This window comes from Arvicanthis niloticus, chromosome 1 (assembly GCF_011762505.2).
Source record: "Arvicanthis niloticus isolate mArvNil1 chromosome 1, mArvNil1.pat.X, whole genome shotgun sequence".
NCBI classification, from domain to species: Eukaryota; Metazoa; Chordata; class Mammalia; order Rodentia; family Muridae; genus Arvicanthis; species Arvicanthis niloticus.
Genome location: NC_047658.1, coordinates 72,671,227 through 72,692,050, shown reverse-complemented (window position 1 = coordinate 72,692,050; position 20,824 = coordinate 72,671,227). Strand labels below are relative to the sequence as shown.

The window sequence follows — 20,824 nt, the reverse complement described above, 5'->3', positions numbered from 1 at the left end:
ATACAGTATAGTATAGTGTAGTATAGTAAAGAACAGAGTGTGTTTTGGTGTAACAGAAGGTTCAATACAATTATGTAGTAAATAAGTAAATTAATATTTTTACCCATTCATATCAAGAACAATACTAGGAATGAAGCATAAATGATATCTTTCAAGACTGATACAAAGTTAAGTGAAAAAAAACTGTTTTAAAGAGATGTTGACTAGCTTTTACACTCACCATTAAAAACGCCATTTAGTGTGTTATTTTTGTACAGATACTCAACCTCATTTTTGTACTTCTGTTTAAATTTTATTCACATCATTTTATATAACAATATTATTTAAGTGAACTTACAGAAATAAAAATAAAATAGGAGCAAAAATAACATATATGTGCTTATATCTATAAACTCATCAATCACTAAATCTGAAAGTTTCCTCTGTTCTTGTGAAAACATATGCCCTTAAAAACTTACCATTTTATTCTTTTCAGTCAATAGAATACAAAGAAACCTCATATGAATCTGGTTTTAATAATGTATCGCAATATGCTGTTTAGTTTATAATATAAAACCACTGTATTGTCATATGCTACTATATATTTTCAGCAATTTATAATTAATTGCATTAAAATATATAATGAAGCTAATTATACAATTGTACTTATATGCAAATATTTATTCATTTGTACTATAAGGTTTCATTAGACTTCTAACTTTATTCATATGACTGCTTTGTTACATGTTGGTATGTGCATGTGCACCACGTGTGTACCTGGCACATGTGTTATTAAGAAAGGGCTTTGGGTCCCCTAGAACTGGGCATAAGGACACTTGAAAATAACAATGTGGACTTCAGGAACCAAAACCAGGTCTTCTGCCAAAGTAAGAAATGCTCTTAACTTCTGAGCCATCTTTCCAGCCCAAGGGCAACCTTTTTATAATATTAATCAATATTACCTTATTACATTTGTATCTACAGCAACAAAAGTAAAACTTTCACTGAATGTGTGTTTATAACTATAAATTTAGTGACTACATTACATTTAAATAAGAAATCTCTAAGAAATTAATCAACTTGGCCCGGCAGTGGTGGTGCACGCCTTTAATCCCAGCACTTGGGAGGCAGAGACAGGCGGATTTCTGAGTTCGAGGTCTACAGAGTGAGTTCCAGGACAGCCAAGGCTAACAGAGAAACCCTGTCTCGAAAAAAAAAAAAAAAAAAAAAAAAAAAAAAGAAAGAAATCAACTTAATATGTTAGCTACTATATCTAGCACTATTCCAGATAAGTTGACATGTATAGACGAGTAATGATAAACGACCTGATCAGTGATGAACTTCAAACTCAGCATATTGATTTATGCCCCGAATGAAAGGGTTTATTCTTCTTTGGTTGTTTTTTTTTTGGTTTTTGATTGGTTTTGTTTATTGTTGCCTTAATTAAGTTCACTCTGTGGCCGTTTTATGCACACATGCACAGTGCTTGTTTTCACCCATTCTCTTCCATCTCCTTCCTTCCCTGCGTTCTCTTCTCTTCTCCTTCTTGTATTTAAGTCTGTTATTTTGTTTGTGGCTCACTTGGAGGGATGCAGATGGGACGTAACAGTTGCCTAGGAAGTGGAGCAAGCTCAAGTCCTATGCTCGTTCCTTAGCTTCCATCAGAATGAAGAGGAAGACTGCAGGGAAACCAATGCCTTAATTAATCATAAACTGCTAAAATAACCAAGTTTGAAGCCTGTCTTACAGGTTTTGATTTATTGTTGCATGAAATTATATTTTGTTATAGTTTACATACACATAATTCATATGACTTTCATTTGCTACCTGAGAAATTTTTTGCCAGGATAATGAGGGTAAATATCTTAAAGATAACTATTATTTAATATTAAAATTACTTGTCAAAACCATTATACAATTTTACATTTATTTTGCATCAATAAAGAAATTAGGTTGAAAAAACACACCCCAACACAATTTGTTTACGTGCTAAATGCCTTTAGAATTTACTCATTTGTGAGTGGGAATGTGGGGTGGGTACTTGGGAGATACTCTGGCATTGATGAATATCTCGGTTCAGTCTCCACCCCCATATAAATCAAGCCTGGTAATAATAAAATGTCAGCACTCAGAAAGCTGACAGGAGATGGGATGCTCACTGTCATGCTCAGCTACATAGTTTATAAATAAGCCATTTGCTCACAAGTTCATTGCTAGAAAACAACTCATTATTCTATAGCTTGGATGCATATTTTTCTAATTATAACTCAATATTTTATGATATACTGATATGTGGGAATTTATTCTGACATAAATTTATCTTTTTAGAAAAAAAGTTTAAAGAACAAATTAAAAAATGTCAGTGCCAGAAAACAAATAACATGGATGTGAAACTGAAATTCAAAAAAACAAACAAACAAAAAAAAACCTCCCAACTTACATAGGTATATTGGTATTATAAAAGAGTTTTTTATTAAGGAGTTGGCTTGTATCTACAAAATAAGAAGAATATTTAAAGTATTGAACAAATAGCAGTTGAAGATATGGAGAATGAAGAAAAAAGACAAAACAGCACATGATAACTTCTAGGACCTTTTTTGGTTGCATTACAACTTCAGAAGCTATTAATAGAAGAAAATTTCACTGGTATAGAAAAGAAACAAAGAAAACTCATTGTACAAGTAATGATGCCAGCCACTGCCGAGACTGATCTGTATTAAAGCAGGATATAATGTCAGTGGAACATTTTGTATTAAATTCGTCATGCTTCAGTTGGAGAGATGGCTTGTGGGTTAAGAGTATTTGTTTCTCTTGCAGGGGATCAGGTAAGAGTCCTAAAGTTTCCAGCATCCACTTGGAGGATAACCATCTGTAATTCCAGTTCCAGGAAATCTGATGCCCTCTCCTGACATTCATAGATACTGCCTACATGTGATGCACACACAGACATGCAGGCAAAATTCCCTTACTCATAAAATATACAATAAATACATTAATTGTTTAAATCACTCATAATTAATCTATGAGAAAGTAACCAAGACTATATTTGTAAAATAAATTACTGAGAAAAATTTAAAAATGTATTTAAAAAAAGAACATGATGATATGCAGTCTTTGTTTAAATGTTAAAGTCATGTGAGCAATATTGGGACACAGGGTAAAATAACTACAGAATTTCTTTTCCAATAAGATAAGAACAAATAGATGAGTGGAAAAATGCAAGCAGTTTCTGCAGGTCATGAAGAGCACCCTTTATGTATATGTAAATAATGTGCTTGGTTCATAAAAAACAATATATATTTTTGCATGATTTGACATATATAAATACATTTACCATATGAATTGGACAATAATGCTTGGTGTATACAAACTCAAAACACATTCTAAACTCAAAAATCAAACAAGAGAAGAAAACTTTCTATCAAAAATATTTATATTTACATAATACAGCAAGTTGTCCCTCTATCATGCCATCTGATAAGTACTTTATTTATATATTCATATATTTTTTCTTATTTTTGTAACAATATTTTCATCACACGGTCATAGATTTGTTTGGTTCTCACCCCATATATGACAGGATTGAGCATTGGTGGCACTACAACATAAAGGTTGGCCAGAAGTATGTGTATATAGCGAGGCACATTCCTACCAAAGCGGTGTGTCATGAAGGAAAAGAGGGCTGGTGTATAGAAGGCAAGGATGACACAGACATGAGAACCACAAGTACTAAGGGACTTAATTCGGGCTTCCCTAGAAGGGAGACGGAAAACTGCACGGAGTATCTGTGCATATGAAAGAGCAATGGCTATAATGTCAAAAACCAGAATTGAAATAGCACCCAGACCATAAATTATATTGACCTTGATACTGGCACAAGACAGACGAGCAAGACCCATGTGCTCACAGTAGGTGTGGGGAATGACATTATTCCCACAGAAGGGCAATCGTAATATGAGAAATACAAATGGGATAACAGAAAGAAATGATCTCACTAGCACACCCAGACCAATCATGGAAACAGCCTTGTTGGTGAGGATGGTGCTATATCGAAGTGGGTTGCAGATGGCCACATAGCGGTCATAAGCCATGGCCAAGAGGACTGCTGACTCCATGCCTGTGAAGTTGTGGATAAAAAACATCTGTGTGAGGCAGGCACCAAAGAGTATTACCCTGAAGCTAAACCAGAAGATCCCAAGCATCTTAGGGATGGTTACTGTTGAAAGGCCCAAGTCAATGGTAGCTAGCATGGCCAGAAAATAAAACATAGGCTGGTGGAGACTGCTCTCAGTCTTAATCACCAGCAAGATAGTGAAGTTTCCAAGGAGAGCAATCAGATATACAGCACAGAAGGGAAATCCAATCCAGGTGTGGTGAGACTCTAGTCCTGGGATCCCCAGCAAGAGGAAAGAGGAAGGGTGAAACTGGGTATCATTGGAAAGGCGCATCCTGCTTGGTCATACCTAAGCCCATGGTCCTTAGGAATAAACATTCAACATTCTTCAGGGTTGCAGGTCAAAATCTGTGGAGTTAGAAACCTAATGTAAAAACATTATACTAATTGGACATGTTCGGTGCTTCAATATAAACATACAATTCAAAGAATCTATGTAAAGAACAATATATAAAGGCAAATTTTTGGTGGCTTCAACAGAAGTTATGCCATGAATCAAGATAAAATTTGCCATAATATATTCCTTTTAGTGCCTTTCTCTATTAATTTGCATTGTTTTCGTTATTGATGTTGTGGTAAAGACTTGGTTTAGCAGATTCCTATTATATATTCTGTCATCATAGTCAACAGAATTTTTTTCCACTTTGACAGGGAAGGTTCTCTAGTAAGCATCAATTTCTAGTGGTTAAGACAGAAAAAATTATGTTCCCAATACAGTTTATTGAAATGTAATCTCAACCATTAAAAAATCATTTAAAGGCTTAGAATTGACTGATTTGTTAGTATGTTTATTATAATTTCAAAGTTATGGTGCAATATAGTCAAAGTAATTGTATTAACTAGCCCTATTGAAGTAGTGTGTACCATGTGAAATGTTATCTCAAAACCTGTACAAATAACATAATCCTTCTGAACATTTATATATATAGTTATATATAAATCATATATAGTTAGTCTTACCTTTTATAAAGGGAACAGGCATCACATTGTCTCTGATTTTTCAAATGTTCAGTGTCTATAGTTTTTAGTTAGGGGAAAATGAAAGGAAATAGTGAACTAAAATAGAAAATAAAAGGAAGCAATAATTATCACATTGTATTAATTGTATCACATTACAAAGACACCCACAAATGTGTATATGAATACATCTATGTTTATACATATACATACATTCTAAACTTGTGTTTATTCAAATAATAGGTGTCAGTAAATTTCCCCTAAATCCAAGACAGTCAAGATTTTAAGAATTGTCCAAAACATGTCAAATTTCAAAGACTAAACACAAAGAAAAAAACAATGTGTTCTGTATAATTAGTAGCTATGTACATCCCCAACTGCCTGAGCTATCTTCTTATTTTCTACTTTTATGCACTTTACCTATAATACTATTAGGAAATGTTTTTAAAGCCTTCAATCATTTGGTATGTTGATGGTTTCTTTCACAGTAAAACAAAACCCTTGTTCATGTGCATACTTGCAAAATTCTAGAGGAACAAAACAATTCTACCCAGGACTCACTGTGAGGATAAGAACTAAGGTAATATCTAGAAGACACAAATAAGAGCAATGAGCACACTGGGTGGGTTGGTAGATGACTCCATAAATAGGTAACTACAGAGCAATATGACATGGATGGGGAAATGGGGAAGTCCTTTCTAGAAAATCAAACACTTCAACAGAAGGAAAGACAGGGACAAGGGATATTTGTTGTATTGAATTCACTAAAATTTCTGTCAGAGTTTTTTTTTTTTTTCATAAGGTTGGCCTTAGAATGGGATAGAGAACATTTTTTAAGGGCATAACACTTGTTACACAGGAGCTAAAGCAGGATTCTACCAGTAAAGTGACATCTACTTATTTATTATTTATTTACAATGATGTGTTTTTGTAAAATAAAACTTTCTGTATTTCTAAATCACACTGGTGACAATAAAAGGACAGCTAGTTGGCTCTAAAAGCTACCTTTTCCCTTTTGCTGGTGTGCCCACTTATAAAAAACTGTCAATAAGTAAGAAAATGGTTTCTTTTAATATGTTTAATGCACATAATTTATTTTTATTTAATCTTACTTGTAAAGGATACATAAAATGTTAAATCATAGAAATCATTGGAATACTGATAATTTAAAAAAATATGTAAAAAATACATATGAAAATGAAATTTATATTCAATGGTGTGTCTAAGAAGTTGATTAAATAGACAGTACACCAAAGAGGTATAACTTGAAGAAATACATAAAACACTGAAATTCAACAGTTGTCTTAAATGGCTATTATTCATTGCACTAAACAGGTCAGAAATCTAAGCAACAGTTTCTTTGTCCTCATACATCTTAAAGAATACAGGTGATATCCCAATGTGTTTAAGAACAATGCATTTATCTCTACACAAATGGGACTAGTTCAAACCATTACTATATTGTGTTGAAATCCTATTTTCTGACAAGTCTAAAGAAATATAAACTGTCAACCATGAAATTTGTCAACCACTACATTCATATTTTTGTCTCTCTTTCCTGTATAAAATTGAAAGAACAAGGAAGAATGGTTCAAAATGGCTTACAGCGATTATTTTACTACATCTGAAAAGACATTCTGTCTATCATTCTTTATATATTAAGAGGTTAATTTTTGTAAAATATGCATAGAAAAGATTTATGCTGGAACACAAATGACTTTGAAAATATATCTTTTGTCTTCTGATCTCCTCTCTCTCTCTCTCTCTCTCTCTCTCTCTCTGTGTGTGTGCGTGTGTGTGTGTGTGTGTGTGTGTGTGTGTGTGTGTTTGTGTCTGTTCATGCCTATGTCTACAGAACTCATCTGAGAAGTAGAAGAGAAAGCACACTCACCAGGCTTGGCAACAGAATGAAGCCCTGTCTCTTTTCTTTCCTCATTGGCCTCCGTCTTTATTAAGAATCTGCTCTTTCCAGGAGAGACACTTACACTGGAATATTCACCAGAGATTATTTCGTGAAGAACAGAATGTCTCTGGGGAGTCCAGCCTAGCCCCTATACAGGAGGATGTTTAAATTGTTTAGGTCGAAGTGCAAAACATGTACAGTTGGGCAATTTTGACTTATAGCAAAATCAAGACAGAGAAATAAAAAGGACATGGCAGAACAGAAAGTTTCTGGATGCCTTTTCTAACAGAAACATCCAATTAAAAACTATTATGAATAAAACTCTTCTAAGAGAAGGCTAATTTGCACAGAATTTGCAATAACCTTGTGAGGCACAAAGTAAGACCACACAATGAAAAGTTTCATTGCCATCTGACCATCATAAGAAAGATGTCTTAGCCTCAGAATTGCATCAGAGGAAATAGAAATAGCAAAGAAAATGTAATTAAGCTTTTCAAAGGAGGCTTGTCATTTGTGACAACTGGCTAAGCTTTTAGGATATTATGCTCACGTAAATAGTCCAGGCATAAGAGGCTATTTCTTTCTAGCCATATATATGAAGTAAAAATATGAACTTATTAAAACCTACAGGCAGAAAGAAAACTGATGCTTACAAGAGGCTAGATCCTGAAAGACAAGAGAAATGAAGCTTTTTTAATTATGGAAAAATGAATAATTTTATTTTGCATTAACAATATCTTGAGTGTTAGCTGTAGAGAAATGCATATTCATTAAGGAGATTACATTTTGTCTAAGAGGTTATATTTTTTCATTTTATTATTGCTCTGCAGTTTTATGCATTTACAGAATGAATTGTTCTCATTTCACTCTCCATCTCCTTCCCTCATTCCCATTTCCCACTGAACCTCTTCTTAGTCAGCTCCCCTCCGATTTCTTGTCTTGCTTTTGCATATGGCTCACTGATCTTAACTATAGTTCCTTCCCTAAACTTAGGTGGGGAATTATCTATCAGAATAAGGGCAAGTTATCTGAGAGTACACAACTGAAGAAAGTGGCCCCTCAAAAAGTATTGGGTGCAAATATTTCTTCTATAAAAAATGTGGGTCTCATGTTTGCTTTCTTTATTCATAATAAAATGTTGGATGGGTCTAATCTTTCTTTCTCAACCTGACCAGGGGGCTTTTCCCCTCCCTCCTCTCCCCCAAACCCCTCCACTCCACCTCCTCTCCCACCCCATGCCAGACCCCTATCTACTCCTCCACTGATTCTATTCAGAAAAGGTAGGCCTCCCATGGATATCAACTAGTCATGGCTTATAAAGTTGCAGTAAGACCAGGCACCTCCTGTAATATTAAGGCTGGATGAGGTAACAAAGAAGGAGAAAAGCATCCCAAATGCAGAGTCAGAGAGTCAGAGTCATGAAACAGAGTCAGAGTCAGCCTCTGTTCCCACTGTTAGTAGTTTCACAAGAATCAACCTACCCAACTGTAGCATATGCCTAGGGCCTAGGCCAGTCATGTGCAGGCAGTGCAGTCACTGTGGATGCCCATGAGCCCAGGTTAGTTGATTCTGTAGATTTCTTGTGGTGTGCTTGATCCATCTGGTTCCTATAATCTTCACTTCCCTTCTTCTGCAGAATTTCCCAAGTTCTGCCTTATGGCTGTGGGGCTCTGTATCTTCTGCATCTATTTCCATCAGTTGCTGAGTGAAGGCTCTCTGATGACAATTAATTAAGCAGGCATCAATTTGTGAGTATAGGGGAATATCATTAGGAATCATATGTTGATATTTATTTATTTATTTAGGCTCTCCAACCTGTGGGTCCTTGCCAACCAGGCAGTGTCAGGGTTGAACTCCCACTCATGGCAAGGATCTCAAGTTGGATTAGTCATTTGTTGGCCATTCCCACAATTTCTACACCACTTTTACCCTAGCATATCATATAGGAAAGTCAAACTGTAGGTCAAGGTCTTTATGGCTGGGGTAGTGTCCCAATCCCTCTGCTGCCAGTCTTGCTCTGGTAAAAATGGCCAGTTCAGACTTCTTATCCCCCATTGCTAAGAGGCTTAGAGCTAGGGTCACCCTCATAGGTCCTGGGAATTTCCATTGCACTAGGTTTCTAGCTCATCTCAGGGATGCCACACACACACACAACCACAATTCCAGTTGTCCCTGGGTCCAATCTTCTACAAGTCTTGTGAAGATAACCAGGGTAGCAATAAGTTCATTATTGCAATAAGAATATCAAATTGAGACGATATCATGATTTATTGCACATATTCCCATCTTGGCTTTTATTTTTGCTCTGCCTTTTCTTCCACAATATCTCCTGTCTATGGGCGGAGTCTTACAGCTGTCACAAGCACACCACCATCACAAGTTCTCAGTACTTTGGCCAGTTATGTGTTTAGTCATTGACTACTGCAGTAAATAACATCTTGGTGAATGCTAACCTTTGGACATAAAGTAAGAATTTAGAAGTTTCACAGGTTCTTGTCTATTTAGCAACACAATAGTAGTAGGCTTCCCCCTTAGAGCCAATATTCTCAACCAGCAGCCAATAACTTTTAAACAAATTTACAAGACCATGCAGGAGATCCCTCTTGTGGAGGAGACAGATTGCAAATCCAATAAGAAAGCAGCTGGTTAACCCCATAATAGCTGTGCCAATATAAGACTAGTGGTCACCTCTTGCCAATTAGGTCATGGTCATTCATAATTATACCTCCCACAGTTCAGTCCCAATCAGAACTGAATAATAGCATTAATGCCGTTCTCCCCAAGCGACTGGAATAGTACATTCTGGGACTGTGAAGGATAGCTGATGTGGAGGAATTTTCCAGCTCAGTACATGCATGTTTTCTCCATGACCTGTGACCAGATGGTGTGGTGTGATCCACAATAGGAGCTTATCAACAAGCTCTCATGAACAATTAGCATTAATGGAAGGAACCCATACTGTTTGGGAGGTTTTGGAAAACTCCCTGACCATGGGAGGTTCCCACACTAGCATTGATATTTATTCTATAGTTTATGGCAGAAGAAGACACAAACCCATTCCTAACCCAGAAGCTATCTCCTATTGATAACCACTTGCAAATGAAAAATTAGTTTTCTCCAACGAAGTCTTACTGGGAATACAAATTACTTTCTTTTAGAGTGTTAGATATATATTTAAATTTTTATTTTTTTAATTTATTCTGTTATACAAAACATCCCAACTGCACCTGGCATTATTAATTGTACTCTTTTATGCTTACAGACAGGAGCCTAGCATAAATGTCCTTTGAGAGGCTCTACCCAGCATATGACTGAAGCAGTGACAGGTACCCATAACCAAACATGGACAAAGGACAGGGACCCTTATGGAAAACTTGAGAGAGAGATGAAAGGCACTGAAGGGGATGGGAATCTCATAGTGAGACTAAAGAAGTCAACTAACATGGACCCCTGGGATTGCTCAGAGACAACCAAGGAACCAAGGAACATACACAGGCTGGAACAAGGCCCCTGGAACATATGTAGCAGATGTGCATCTCAGTCTCCATGTGGATCCCTCAACTACTTGAGTGGGGGCTCTCCCTAAAGCTGTAGCTTGATTGGTATCTGTTCCCCAACAGGGCTGCCTTGTCTGCCCTCAGTGTGAGAGGATGTTTTTAATCTGGCAGAGACTTGATGCTCCAGGTAAGACAATACCCAGAGTGGGGTCCACCCTCTCAGAGGAGAAGGAAAGGATGGATGAAAGAGGGAGTCTGTGAAGGGGTAACTAAGAGGAGGGCAACATTTGAAATATAAATAAATAAATATAAATAAATAGAATGGATGATGAATAAATTCTTCTCAAAAAATATTAACAGAATAATACTGAGTAAATGAGAAATAATAACACCAGGGTATGAATAGCTATGGAGTGTTGCAAAATAGCCAACAAAAAGTACACTCAGTGTAAGATTTCTTCATAATTTTCTGCTTTTCAATAAACCAAATTTCTACATAAATATAGATACATTTCTTGTAGTGAGGATGTAGGCATTATGATAAATGAACCATTTAAATACTGTGTATTGCAATCATAGTAATTAAATTGAAATAATTTTTATAGGAGAATAGTGAGAGTATCATTGTAGAGTAAGTCTTTCTTATTTGGGAAAGAGGTATGAAATCCACAGAAATAAGTAGAATTTTATCTATTTTTAGCACACAATTGTGTTCTTTAAGACACATTCAACAGAAAACCCATTTGAATCTTGTAAAAATATTTAAAAATAAAGAAAATAAACTCATGACCTTTATTATGTAAAAAATTTCACTCAGCATCAAAATAAATTCAGTTTGTGTGCTTTGAAAACCTGAAAACTTTGAGGAATCTGTTTCGTATTTTCTTGGTCCTCACACCATAAATAATGGGGTTCACCATGGGTGGCACAAGAAGATAGATGTTGGCTACAAATATATGCACTTGAGGAGCCACTTTGTGCCCAAACCTGTGGGTGAGGAAGGAGAAGAAGGCTGGGGTATAGGACACTAAGATGACACAGACATGTGAGCCACAGGTACCTAGAGTCTTGAGTCTGGCATCCTTGGAAGGAAGGTGGAAGACTGTGTTAAGTATGAGGACATAAGAGCAAATGATCAATATGAAGTCCACCCCACCAGTGAGGAAGGCAACAATGAGGCTGTAAGCTCTGCGGATGCTTGTCTCAGCACAGGCAATCTTGATGAGGGCCATGAATTCACAGTAGGTGTGGGAAATTATATTTGTCTTGCAATAGGGAAGCCAACGTAACAAGAAAGGGTGAGGACTGAGAAGGGCTATTCCCCGAAGGACAACAGCTAGACCTATCCCCCCAGTTAGAGTGCCTGTCAAAATAGCTGAGTGTCTTAATGGGTTACAAATCGCTACATAACGGTCAAAGGCCATGGCCAAGAAAAAGCCAGACTCCATGGTTGAGCAAGAGTGAATTAGGAAGATCTGAGTGAGGCAAGCTTCAAAGCGAATCTCTCCATCATGAAACCAGAAGAGACTGAGAAGTTTGGGAACAGCTGTAGTGCACACCACAAGGTCGGCCACTGCCAACATGCAGAGGAAGAGGTACATTGGCTCATGGAGGCTGGCATCTGTCTTGATGATGAACAGAAGTGAGCTGTTTCCCACCAATGCTAAAACGTAGACCATGCAAAAGGGAATAGAGATCCATATGTGTGCTGCTTCCAACCCAGGGATGCCAATGAGGATGAAGGTTGAAGGATGGACATCAGATTTATTGTAGACAGACATAACAACTGTCAAATGTCTTAGATTACTCCCCATGCATGGTTCCTACAAAAGAATTAAAAATAATTTCTACATTTAAATTTTCTTAATGTCAGATAAATAATTAAACCTTTAAATATATAGCATATAGATTTTTTTGCCACATAAAAAAATCAGCTTTAATTACAGAATTATACTACCTTTGAAAAGTCACCACTCAGATTAAAAAATAGTTGATATCTGTAATGAGTTCTGGAGACTTTTCATTCTAATGGGATGCCCTGAACTCTTTGTTTTCCTCATCCACGCGGACAACTTTCATAGTTTATATTTATGTATTACCGTTGCTTTTCTTCATTGCTTTATGGATTTCTGTTTTATAATATGCTTGAAGTATAGATGCAAATGAGGAAGACATGTAAGTACAAAAACACAGCTTTACACAACTGAAATATCTATTGCCTTCCATTGAAAGGAATGTGAAACTTACTGAAAATTCAAGAATGAATAAGGCTTATGATGTAAGAGAGTAAACATTTTTAATATAGAAAGCATTCTATGAGGGACTAGAAAGAGGATTTCTTTTTCTTCTTTTCTTTACTTTTCTTTCTTTTAAAAAATAAATATTATCATTAATAGTGTCAGGTATTGGTGCTTACCCATTAGATGGGTCTCAAGTTGAGCCTGTCATTGCTTGGCAATTCCCTCATTCTCTTCTCTATCCCCCATTCTTGTATTTCTTGTAGAAGAAATAAATTTTGGGTTGAAAGTTTAGTGAGTGAGTTGGTGTCTCACTGGAATTCCTTCCTGGCTATAGGATGTTCTTCTAGCTAGGCTGCCTTGTCTGGCCTTGGGAGAGGATATACCTAGCCTCACAGAGATCTGATATACCAGGGATAGTCCCACACTAGCTCAGAGAAGGGGGAGGGGCTTGGAGGAAGGATTATGGGGTTGGGAGAGGGCAGTAAGAAAGATGTAGAATATGTTAAATAAATATGTTAATTAATTCATTAATTAATTTTGACCACAATACTTACAAAAAATTCCAAGTTACCATGTATACATACCTATGACATAGGAATGCCAGTATGTGGGATCATCTGTCAATAGTAGTGGCTTAATGATCCTGTAGATAATTATTCACTTCTACTTGAGATCCATTGGACTTAAAAGTACTAGTGGTTAGAAAAATATATATTAGGAGATAAACAAGACAAGGTGTCATCCATGGTACTTCACTGACTTAAGTATTTTATTTTTGATCTTGCTAGGCAAGTTTTGCAATAAGTTCATTAGAACATTATTTTAGTTACTGAAACGTCTTTTCATTTATCTGTGATTTAAGTTGATACCATAGGCATTCTTCTCTATCAAACTTTCAGTTCACAAATCTATTTTTGCATTTAATGTTTTAAATTAAATGCAAAAATAGATTTGTTTCTGCATTGCTTAGTTTTCATGCCCATACTCCTGTTATAATTTGATGGTTCTACTTGTCTAATTTTAAACATTATTAGAACATAACTTTGAAAGTTGTATCAGTCTCATAATAAATTAATTATTTTTGATCTCTTAAAACATAACTCATGCTATTCCTAAAATATTTACTATTATTGATAGCCTTGCATTTATGGGCTGTTTATGTCAATAAAAATTAGCAGTGTCCAAAATAATCAGGTTTATATATGATTATAGACTTGGTGTCAATATCAAATTAGAAAGATATAAAACATTTTATATTCCTTTTTTATTTTAAATTTTACATACAAATTATGTGCTCACTTCCATTACATGACTTTCAGAGAACTTTGAAATGGTATTCATTTTGATTATAGAAATAGCTGGATAACTAAGTCAACACAACTTTGTAATTTTTAAGCAATAATATTTCTAGACAATTACATATAGAGATTAGAACCAGAATATTAAAAAAATAAAACCAGATACTTGCATAGTTACTTAATTGTATGTTATCCTGTTTTTAAACCTATCAGTGATTGATAATAAGGCAGTTGTTTTACTGAGAATATTGCATATATGAACTCATAAATTTGTTGTACTTTCTTCTTGAGTAGAGTCATGGTAACTTTATAAGTTTAAAAAGGTAGTAATGAAATGCCCTACAGTGGGGAGAGGAAACTTGTTGAGTCCACCTCCAGTAGAAAGACAAGGCACCAAGTGGAGGGATGGGGTTGCCACCCCACAGGCAAAAACTCTGACCCAGAATTGTTCTTGCCTAAAAGAACTTTAGGGACAAAAATGGAGAAGAGCCTGAGGAAAAGGAGGTCCAGTGACAGGCCAAATTGGGATCCAGCTCAAGGGGAGGTCTCAAGGCCAGACATTATTTCTGATGTTATGATGTACTTACAAACAGGGGCCGATAATGACTGCCCTACAGAAGGCTCAACAAGAAGGTAAAAGAGTCAGATACAGATATTTACACCCAACCAATGGACAGAAGCTGTGGACCTCTGTAGTTGAATTAGGGAAAAACTGGAAGAAGCTGAAGAGGAGAGCAACCCTACAGAAAGACCAGCAGTCTTAACTAACCTGGACCCCTGGCATCCCTCAGACACTGAGCCACCAACCAGGTAGCATACACCAGCTGATATGAGCCCCCAACACATATACAGCAGAGGACTGCTGGGTCTGGACTCAATCAGAGAAGATGTATCTAATCCTTGAAAGAGTTGGGGCCCTGGGGAGTAGGTAGGTCTGGCAGGATGGGGTGGGGGGATGGGACATCCTCTGGGAGACAGGGGTAAGATGTATGGGATGTAGAAGGTGGTCCAGGAAGGAAATAAAGTCTGGGCTGTAAAATAATATTAGAGAATAATAATGTTCTTTAAATATTTGTGTTTATTGTCTTGCTTGTTCCTTGACTATTTTCATCTATTGTATTGCTAGTTCCTCAACCTATAACTGACCTTAATATTTGCATGTAATTAAAATGGTATAAAAGCACAAAGGAGGAGGGGGATGGGATAGAGAGTTTCTGAGGGGGGAATCGAGAAAGATGATAACATCTGAAATGTAAATAAATAAAATATCCAATAAAAAGAAAATAATAATAATTAGGTAGTAAGTGATAAACCTGGATTATATATCACATACGAACTTCAGGACCTTTGTGCTAAATTACACTGTTTAATTACTTTTGTAGTTTATTTAATAATTAATATTATTTAATTATATTGGTATAAATAGAAATGATGGGTATTTTGTATATGTAATATTAAAACATGCTTCGCTGTTAATTTGGTAAGTAATGTTTAGAGTTCAATTGTTTAAAATTACATGAAGAAGCTCCTTTAAATAAATTTTTTTTCTTTTTGAAACTAGACCATCACAAATGATATTCTGAACACTTAACCTGAGAAGAAAAAATGAACTAACCATGCTCTCTCAGTCTTCTTCATCTCTACAATTATGATTATGTATATACCTGTTGCTTATAAGATAGATACACAGTTAGCACAAAACCAAGTGGGATCAGTTGTCCCAAGAAATCTTACAGAAGCTCATGTACTTGACAGGATGCTCTGAGTAGAACCCAGAAATCTTCTATTTGAACCATATACACTTACCTGATCACATAATGAGAGTTATTGTGTATTCATCACCTCAGGACCTGCAAGCATCAGAGTAAACATCTGCTAGGCTTGAGTAAGTTGTGGTTTCTCCCTTAGCTTACTATGTTATGATTGAATGCCATTTTGGACCACTTGCAGGTGCCTCAGGCTTCCATCAAGGAATAGGTGTGGCTTCCTTGTGGAATCAAGAAAACTCAGAACAAAAGGTTGAAATTTGAAGATTTGAGGTCAGAGACAACTTTTAGATTTTTAGACTCACATCTCACTTACAAGAGAATGAAGAAAGAGTAGGCAGGGAGATTTCCTCCTCTGTCTCTGCAGCCTCCCTCTCAGCAGCATTTTAAAACTGTTTGAATCTCCATATGAATTTTAAATAAACATGAAATGAAAAGATAGAGATTCAGTCATTTTTAATAAAAGCAGGGTTCTTGTTTCACTTCTGTTGCAGTGATAAGATATCCTGACCCCTGCAAATAAAAACCAAAAAAGTAAAAAGAAAAAAATAATAAAAAAAAACAAACAAAATACAATTTAGCGGAGATGGCATTAATATCAGTTTACAACCCATTAGTGTGGTTTACAATCCATTAGTGTGAGGAAGTCAAGAAATAAGTTTAAACAATTAATCCCATCACATCCATACTTAAAAGCAGAGGGAGAACAGATGCATGCATACCTCCTTGCTTGATTGTTTGTTCTTAGCCAGATTTCTCTACTTTATATAGTTCATGGCCCTTTTTTAGGGAATGTTGCAATGCACAGTGGGCTGGGCCTTCCCACATCAATTACCTTAATTAAGATAATGGACAACACACATACCCACAGCCAGCCTGAGTCGGATAACATCTTTTCAGGTTATTCTAGCTTCTTTCAAGTTGACAAATAATCCTTACCATAACAAAGGTCAACCTTGCCAGTTCTGATAGATGTAAAATTTGGAATCATATAAATTTATTATTTTACTATATTATATTCTTCATATATAATAAATATCTATATATCTATATAGACATAGATATAATGATTCAAAGTTTCCATTTTATAATAATTTAAAATCCAAATGAATATAGGCAGCTCATTCAAAGTAGTAAGAATATATAAAAATCTGCCAAAATTTTGTCTGTCCCCATATACATAGTGGCAGAAGAAGGTGGGCAAAGTAATATTCTTAAATTCTGGTTTCACTGCCTTTAAAGCTCATAATATACACAAAATCCATTATACACTGTGATTCAGCCTTCTTCTCCCTCATCCTACCTTTCCCTGTAAAATAGTCCATTAATATGGTGCTGAGATGATGTAAAGTGTTCCCAAGAGCCAGAATTTTGTCACATGCTTGGTAAAAAGTAACTTCATTAGACAAGCTTCATACCTAATGATTTATAGTTCTTTGTGATATGAGTTATGAGTTAAAGCATCAATACATGTCCCCAAATAAAGAGAAGTTTCCTTATGTGTACATGATGTGTGTCTTTAAATCTTTATATCTATCTAAAGTCTGATGAATGCATGAATAGAAAGTTCTCCATAACATTTACAAGATGATCCTCCAAGACAGGATGGGGTGACTTGTAATATGTGCCCTGTGATCAAACTGCAACTTCGAAGAGAAAATCCTCTAATGGGCCAGGCTTAAATTACCAAACAAAACTTAAAGTGTTTCTTTTTTAATCATTTCTTGTAATCATAAAATAAAATAAGCTAGTGCCATTGCTTTTGATCTTTGGTCATAGAATGTAGAGAAATGAAGCAGGTACTGACTTAACAACTTCCTCTCTCCTGGCTAGCTTATACTGTGCCAGAAGGTGGTGTACAGCCCTATTTTGGATGGGGGGATCATGAGTATTTTTTACCCAACTATGATCCCTGCTAACTACACTATTGACCAGCCTGGCAATGTACACCCATTGGTTCAGTGGTGAAACAAATGTGATGGATAACCAATAGTTTTGTGGTTTATAAACTCCCACTCCACAGGTAGAAATTCATATTTGCAAACCCAACCAAGAAACCATGGCAGTGGTGGGCATATATTCTAGAGGAGAGCCTATTACTGCTATTTTACTGAATAAAGTAGTGTCAAACTTCTTTTTATATATTATCTATAATTAGTGCAGTTCTCATTGATCATTTTAGAAGCTTTCTATTGCAGCAGAAGAGTCAAGATGGATTGTGGGCCTAGTAAAAATCTAAATACCACTTTTCTGCTAAAGGAGTACAACAGTAAAATGACACATAATAATATCCTGCTACACCCACACATCAGTTCCTCACTCGGTCATAATCAGAGAGACTTCTTTCAGTCGATGGGAACTAACACACAAAGCCACAACTGGACAATGTGTGCAGGGTGAGCGATTTTGGAACATTCAGTGCTAAATGGGATGTTTTCATCAAACCTTTCCCTTCAGGGCTTAGGAAGCTATGAGAAAGAGAAGGCAGAAAGATTTGTAAAAGTCAGAAATGATGGCTGCCATCAAGGAAATGGTGCCTTCCAGGCACAGCAGGACTGATGCACATATAAACTCACTAGACTGAAGGAGCAGAAAGGGTTTGTGACCCCATGGGGAGAGCAACAATAGCAACCAGCCAGAGCTCCCCAGGGTCTAAACCACCAGTCTGGGAGCACATAGGGAAGGACCCATGACTCCAGGTATATATGTAGTGGAGGGTGGCTTGTTGGGCATAGGTGGGAGAGGAGATTCTAGGTCCCATGAAGGAGGAACACCAAGTGTGTTGGGGGGAATGTTAGGGTGGGGAAGTGGGAGTGGGGGGGTAGGTGGGGGAACAGCCTCATAGAAGCATGAGGAAGGGGGATGGGATAGGAGGTTTCTGGGTGGTGGGGGGAAGTGGGGTAAGGGGATAAAATCTGAAATGTAAATATAATACCCAATTTTAAAAAATTAAGATTCTGGCAAAAAAAATAAAAAAAAATCAAAAAGAAAAAAGTATTCAATTAGCAATAATCGCAGCTCGGATAAACCTCATTGGCTACAATACGGCCACTGTGCAAAGCTATATAAACTCACTGAAACGTGGCCTGCACAAGTTCAAGCCAGACAGCCTCCCAGCACTGAGAAGAGGAAGTGGACATGCGCTCCCATCCCTAACTAAGTAGCTACCAGTTGGCATCTGCTCACAAAGGAAAACGTAATTTTTTCCAGTAAATTCTCATTGAATATTAACCACACTTAAGGGTGTGTTCTAGGCCTGCCGAAGATAGACATCAAAATCAGTAGTGTATTTTCCCTAGATTTTTACTCATATTGGTTTGTTTGGGCAGAAAATATTGCCAGCTATGCAGCCAATAGGTTTTTGTGGCCAGAGGATGCAAAGTGTTTCATAATAGAAGCACAAAGAAAACAAACTGGTTGCAGATGACAACCATTATTCGTGGCAGCCATTATTTTGGAAAAAATATGATTGCAAGGCAAACATTTTATCAAAATATTCTTTATTAAAAAGATAAACAAAAAAGCACACCATCTAATGTAGTGAGAACAGAAGCCAGGTGTGGGGAGAGCAAGAGTGGTAGTGAGATAAAGTCTCACAGATTTGTGATTCACTATTTGGAATACATTAAAAATTTCTTTGGTTTATCACAGTCTTCTTGAGCAAATTGCTTTATCTCTCAAGAATTTACTTCAACTCACTGAGAATATTTAAATGCTAACTATTCTGTTATCTCTTCTCTTAAAGTATTACTATTCGTTAACACTTTAAATAATGTTATACATTATTTAGCTATATGAAACAATTCTGTTTTACCAGGTATCACATTTCTTAGCTTTTGAAGCCATTACCATATACTTCAGAATTATTATTATTGCTTTGAAGCCATTTGTTGCTACCCAATTTGTTATTAATCTCTGGGTAAGTTGCTTTGATGTCTAACAGCTAATGAAACTTGAGTTTGTCCTTGGTATTCAGATGATTCTCATGGGTTAACCCCAGCAGCAATATGTTAAATGATGGAAGCCAGACATAGAAACTCACCTATACAATGTGTTGTTCAAATGGTCTTTTAGAGAAGATATACTTACTTTGGTGCCGGGGGCCACCCCCTGGCTTGGGGTCGGGGGTTGGGGGGGGAGGCCGCTTCTTCTTTCTTCTCCTCCTCCATCTGATTCTTCTTGAGGCAGCCCCTATGCTACTGCAGCTGACCTGCAATCAGAGATCCTGTGGCCAGAAAACGCTGTTTCTGGCACTTGCATCTTAGCCTTAAAACTAGCAAGGAGTTAAGTAAATAGCCTTGTGCTATCCTAAAAACTGCTTCTGAGACTGCAGGCTAGGGTGATTAACACCTGCAGCCTAACAGCAGAGGATTAGGCAACCTGGCCTTTTTTCTATCTCAGCAGGAACTGCTGGGCTCTAACTTAGCTAGCTATCTCAGCTCTAACTGCTGAGCTCTGCTAGTCTGAGGTCACAAGAAGAAAAGACACTTTAAAAAGTTGCTGTAGATGTATTTAAAAAGTATCCTATGCAGCTATCTGAGGGGAAAGGTGAAAACTCCTGAGTGGGGAAGAAGAAAAGATTCTAGCAAAGTAAAAATTCTAAGGGAGAAAAATTCTAGGCAGGGAGAAAAGGAAAGGAAAAGACGAAGGGCTCCTAACTAACTAACTCCATTGTAACTCACTAACTAACCGACTTCTTTGTCTTTGTCTTCAGTATTTATACACCATTCAGAGTACATGATCACATGTTACAAAGTTCATCACACCAAAAATCGGATCATAAATTGAAATAGAAGTTTACATCACAGAATGTTTACATGCATATCCATTAGGAGTAATTATCTAGCTAGACATTCATCACCTATCTAGCTCCACAGGTTCACAGAAAGTTTAAAACTATAACTTGAGAAATTAGTGAAGTTTTGTATAGATGAACCCAGGCAATATTTTCTCTTCTGTCCTGGTACCTAAAATAAATCGTGGATTCCCTTTAGTGATCTAGGTTAATTA

General features: G+C 36.4%; 2 protein-coding genes and 1 pseudogene across 5 annotated transcripts; all 3 read right to left on the bottom strand.

Moving 5' to 3' along the window:
• Positions 1-439: 439 nt before the first annotated feature.
• LOC117717061 (olfactory receptor 52E2-like) lies at positions 440-7,059 on the bottom strand. Of its 4 annotated transcripts, none has more exons than XM_076939548.1 (3): positions 7,002-7,059; positions 5,114-5,168; positions 440-4,517 (listed from the first exon to the last, which is right to left on the bottom strand). In XM_076939548.1, the coding sequence occupies exon 3, from the start codon at positions 4,425-4,427 to the stop codon at positions 3,492-3,494; it is 936 nt and encodes a 311-aa protein (XP_076795663.1). In that variant the 5' UTR covers positions 4,428-4,517; positions 5,114-5,168; positions 7,002-7,059; the 3' UTR covers positions 440-3,491. The 4 variants fall into 4 exon arrangements, with proteins under 4 accessions (XP_076795663.1, XP_076795652.1, XP_076795649.1 ...); XM_076939537.1 differs by having other exon boundaries at positions 440-4,501; positions 7,002-7,058; XM_076939534.1 differs by having other exon boundaries at positions 440-4,501; positions 5,114-5,209; positions 7,002-7,028.
• A 3,160-nt stretch (positions 7,060-10,219) lies between these two features.
• On the bottom strand, positions 10,220-13,444 carry LOC117697519 (olfactory receptor 52D1-like). The gene is made up of 2 exons (XM_034488681.2): positions 13,335-13,444; positions 10,220-12,333 (listed from the first exon to the last, which is right to left on the bottom strand). Exon 2 carries the CDS (start codon positions 12,322-12,324, stop codon positions 11,341-11,343), a length of 984 nt encoding a protein of 327 aa, XP_034344572.1. The 5' UTR covers positions 12,325-12,333; positions 13,335-13,444; the 3' UTR covers positions 10,220-11,340.
• A 5,352-nt stretch (positions 13,445-18,796) lies between these two features.
• Positions 18,797-18,877, bottom strand: LOC143441093 (U4 spliceosomal RNA; annotated as a pseudogene).
• Between the last annotated feature and the right edge of the window lie 1,947 nt (positions 18,878-20,824).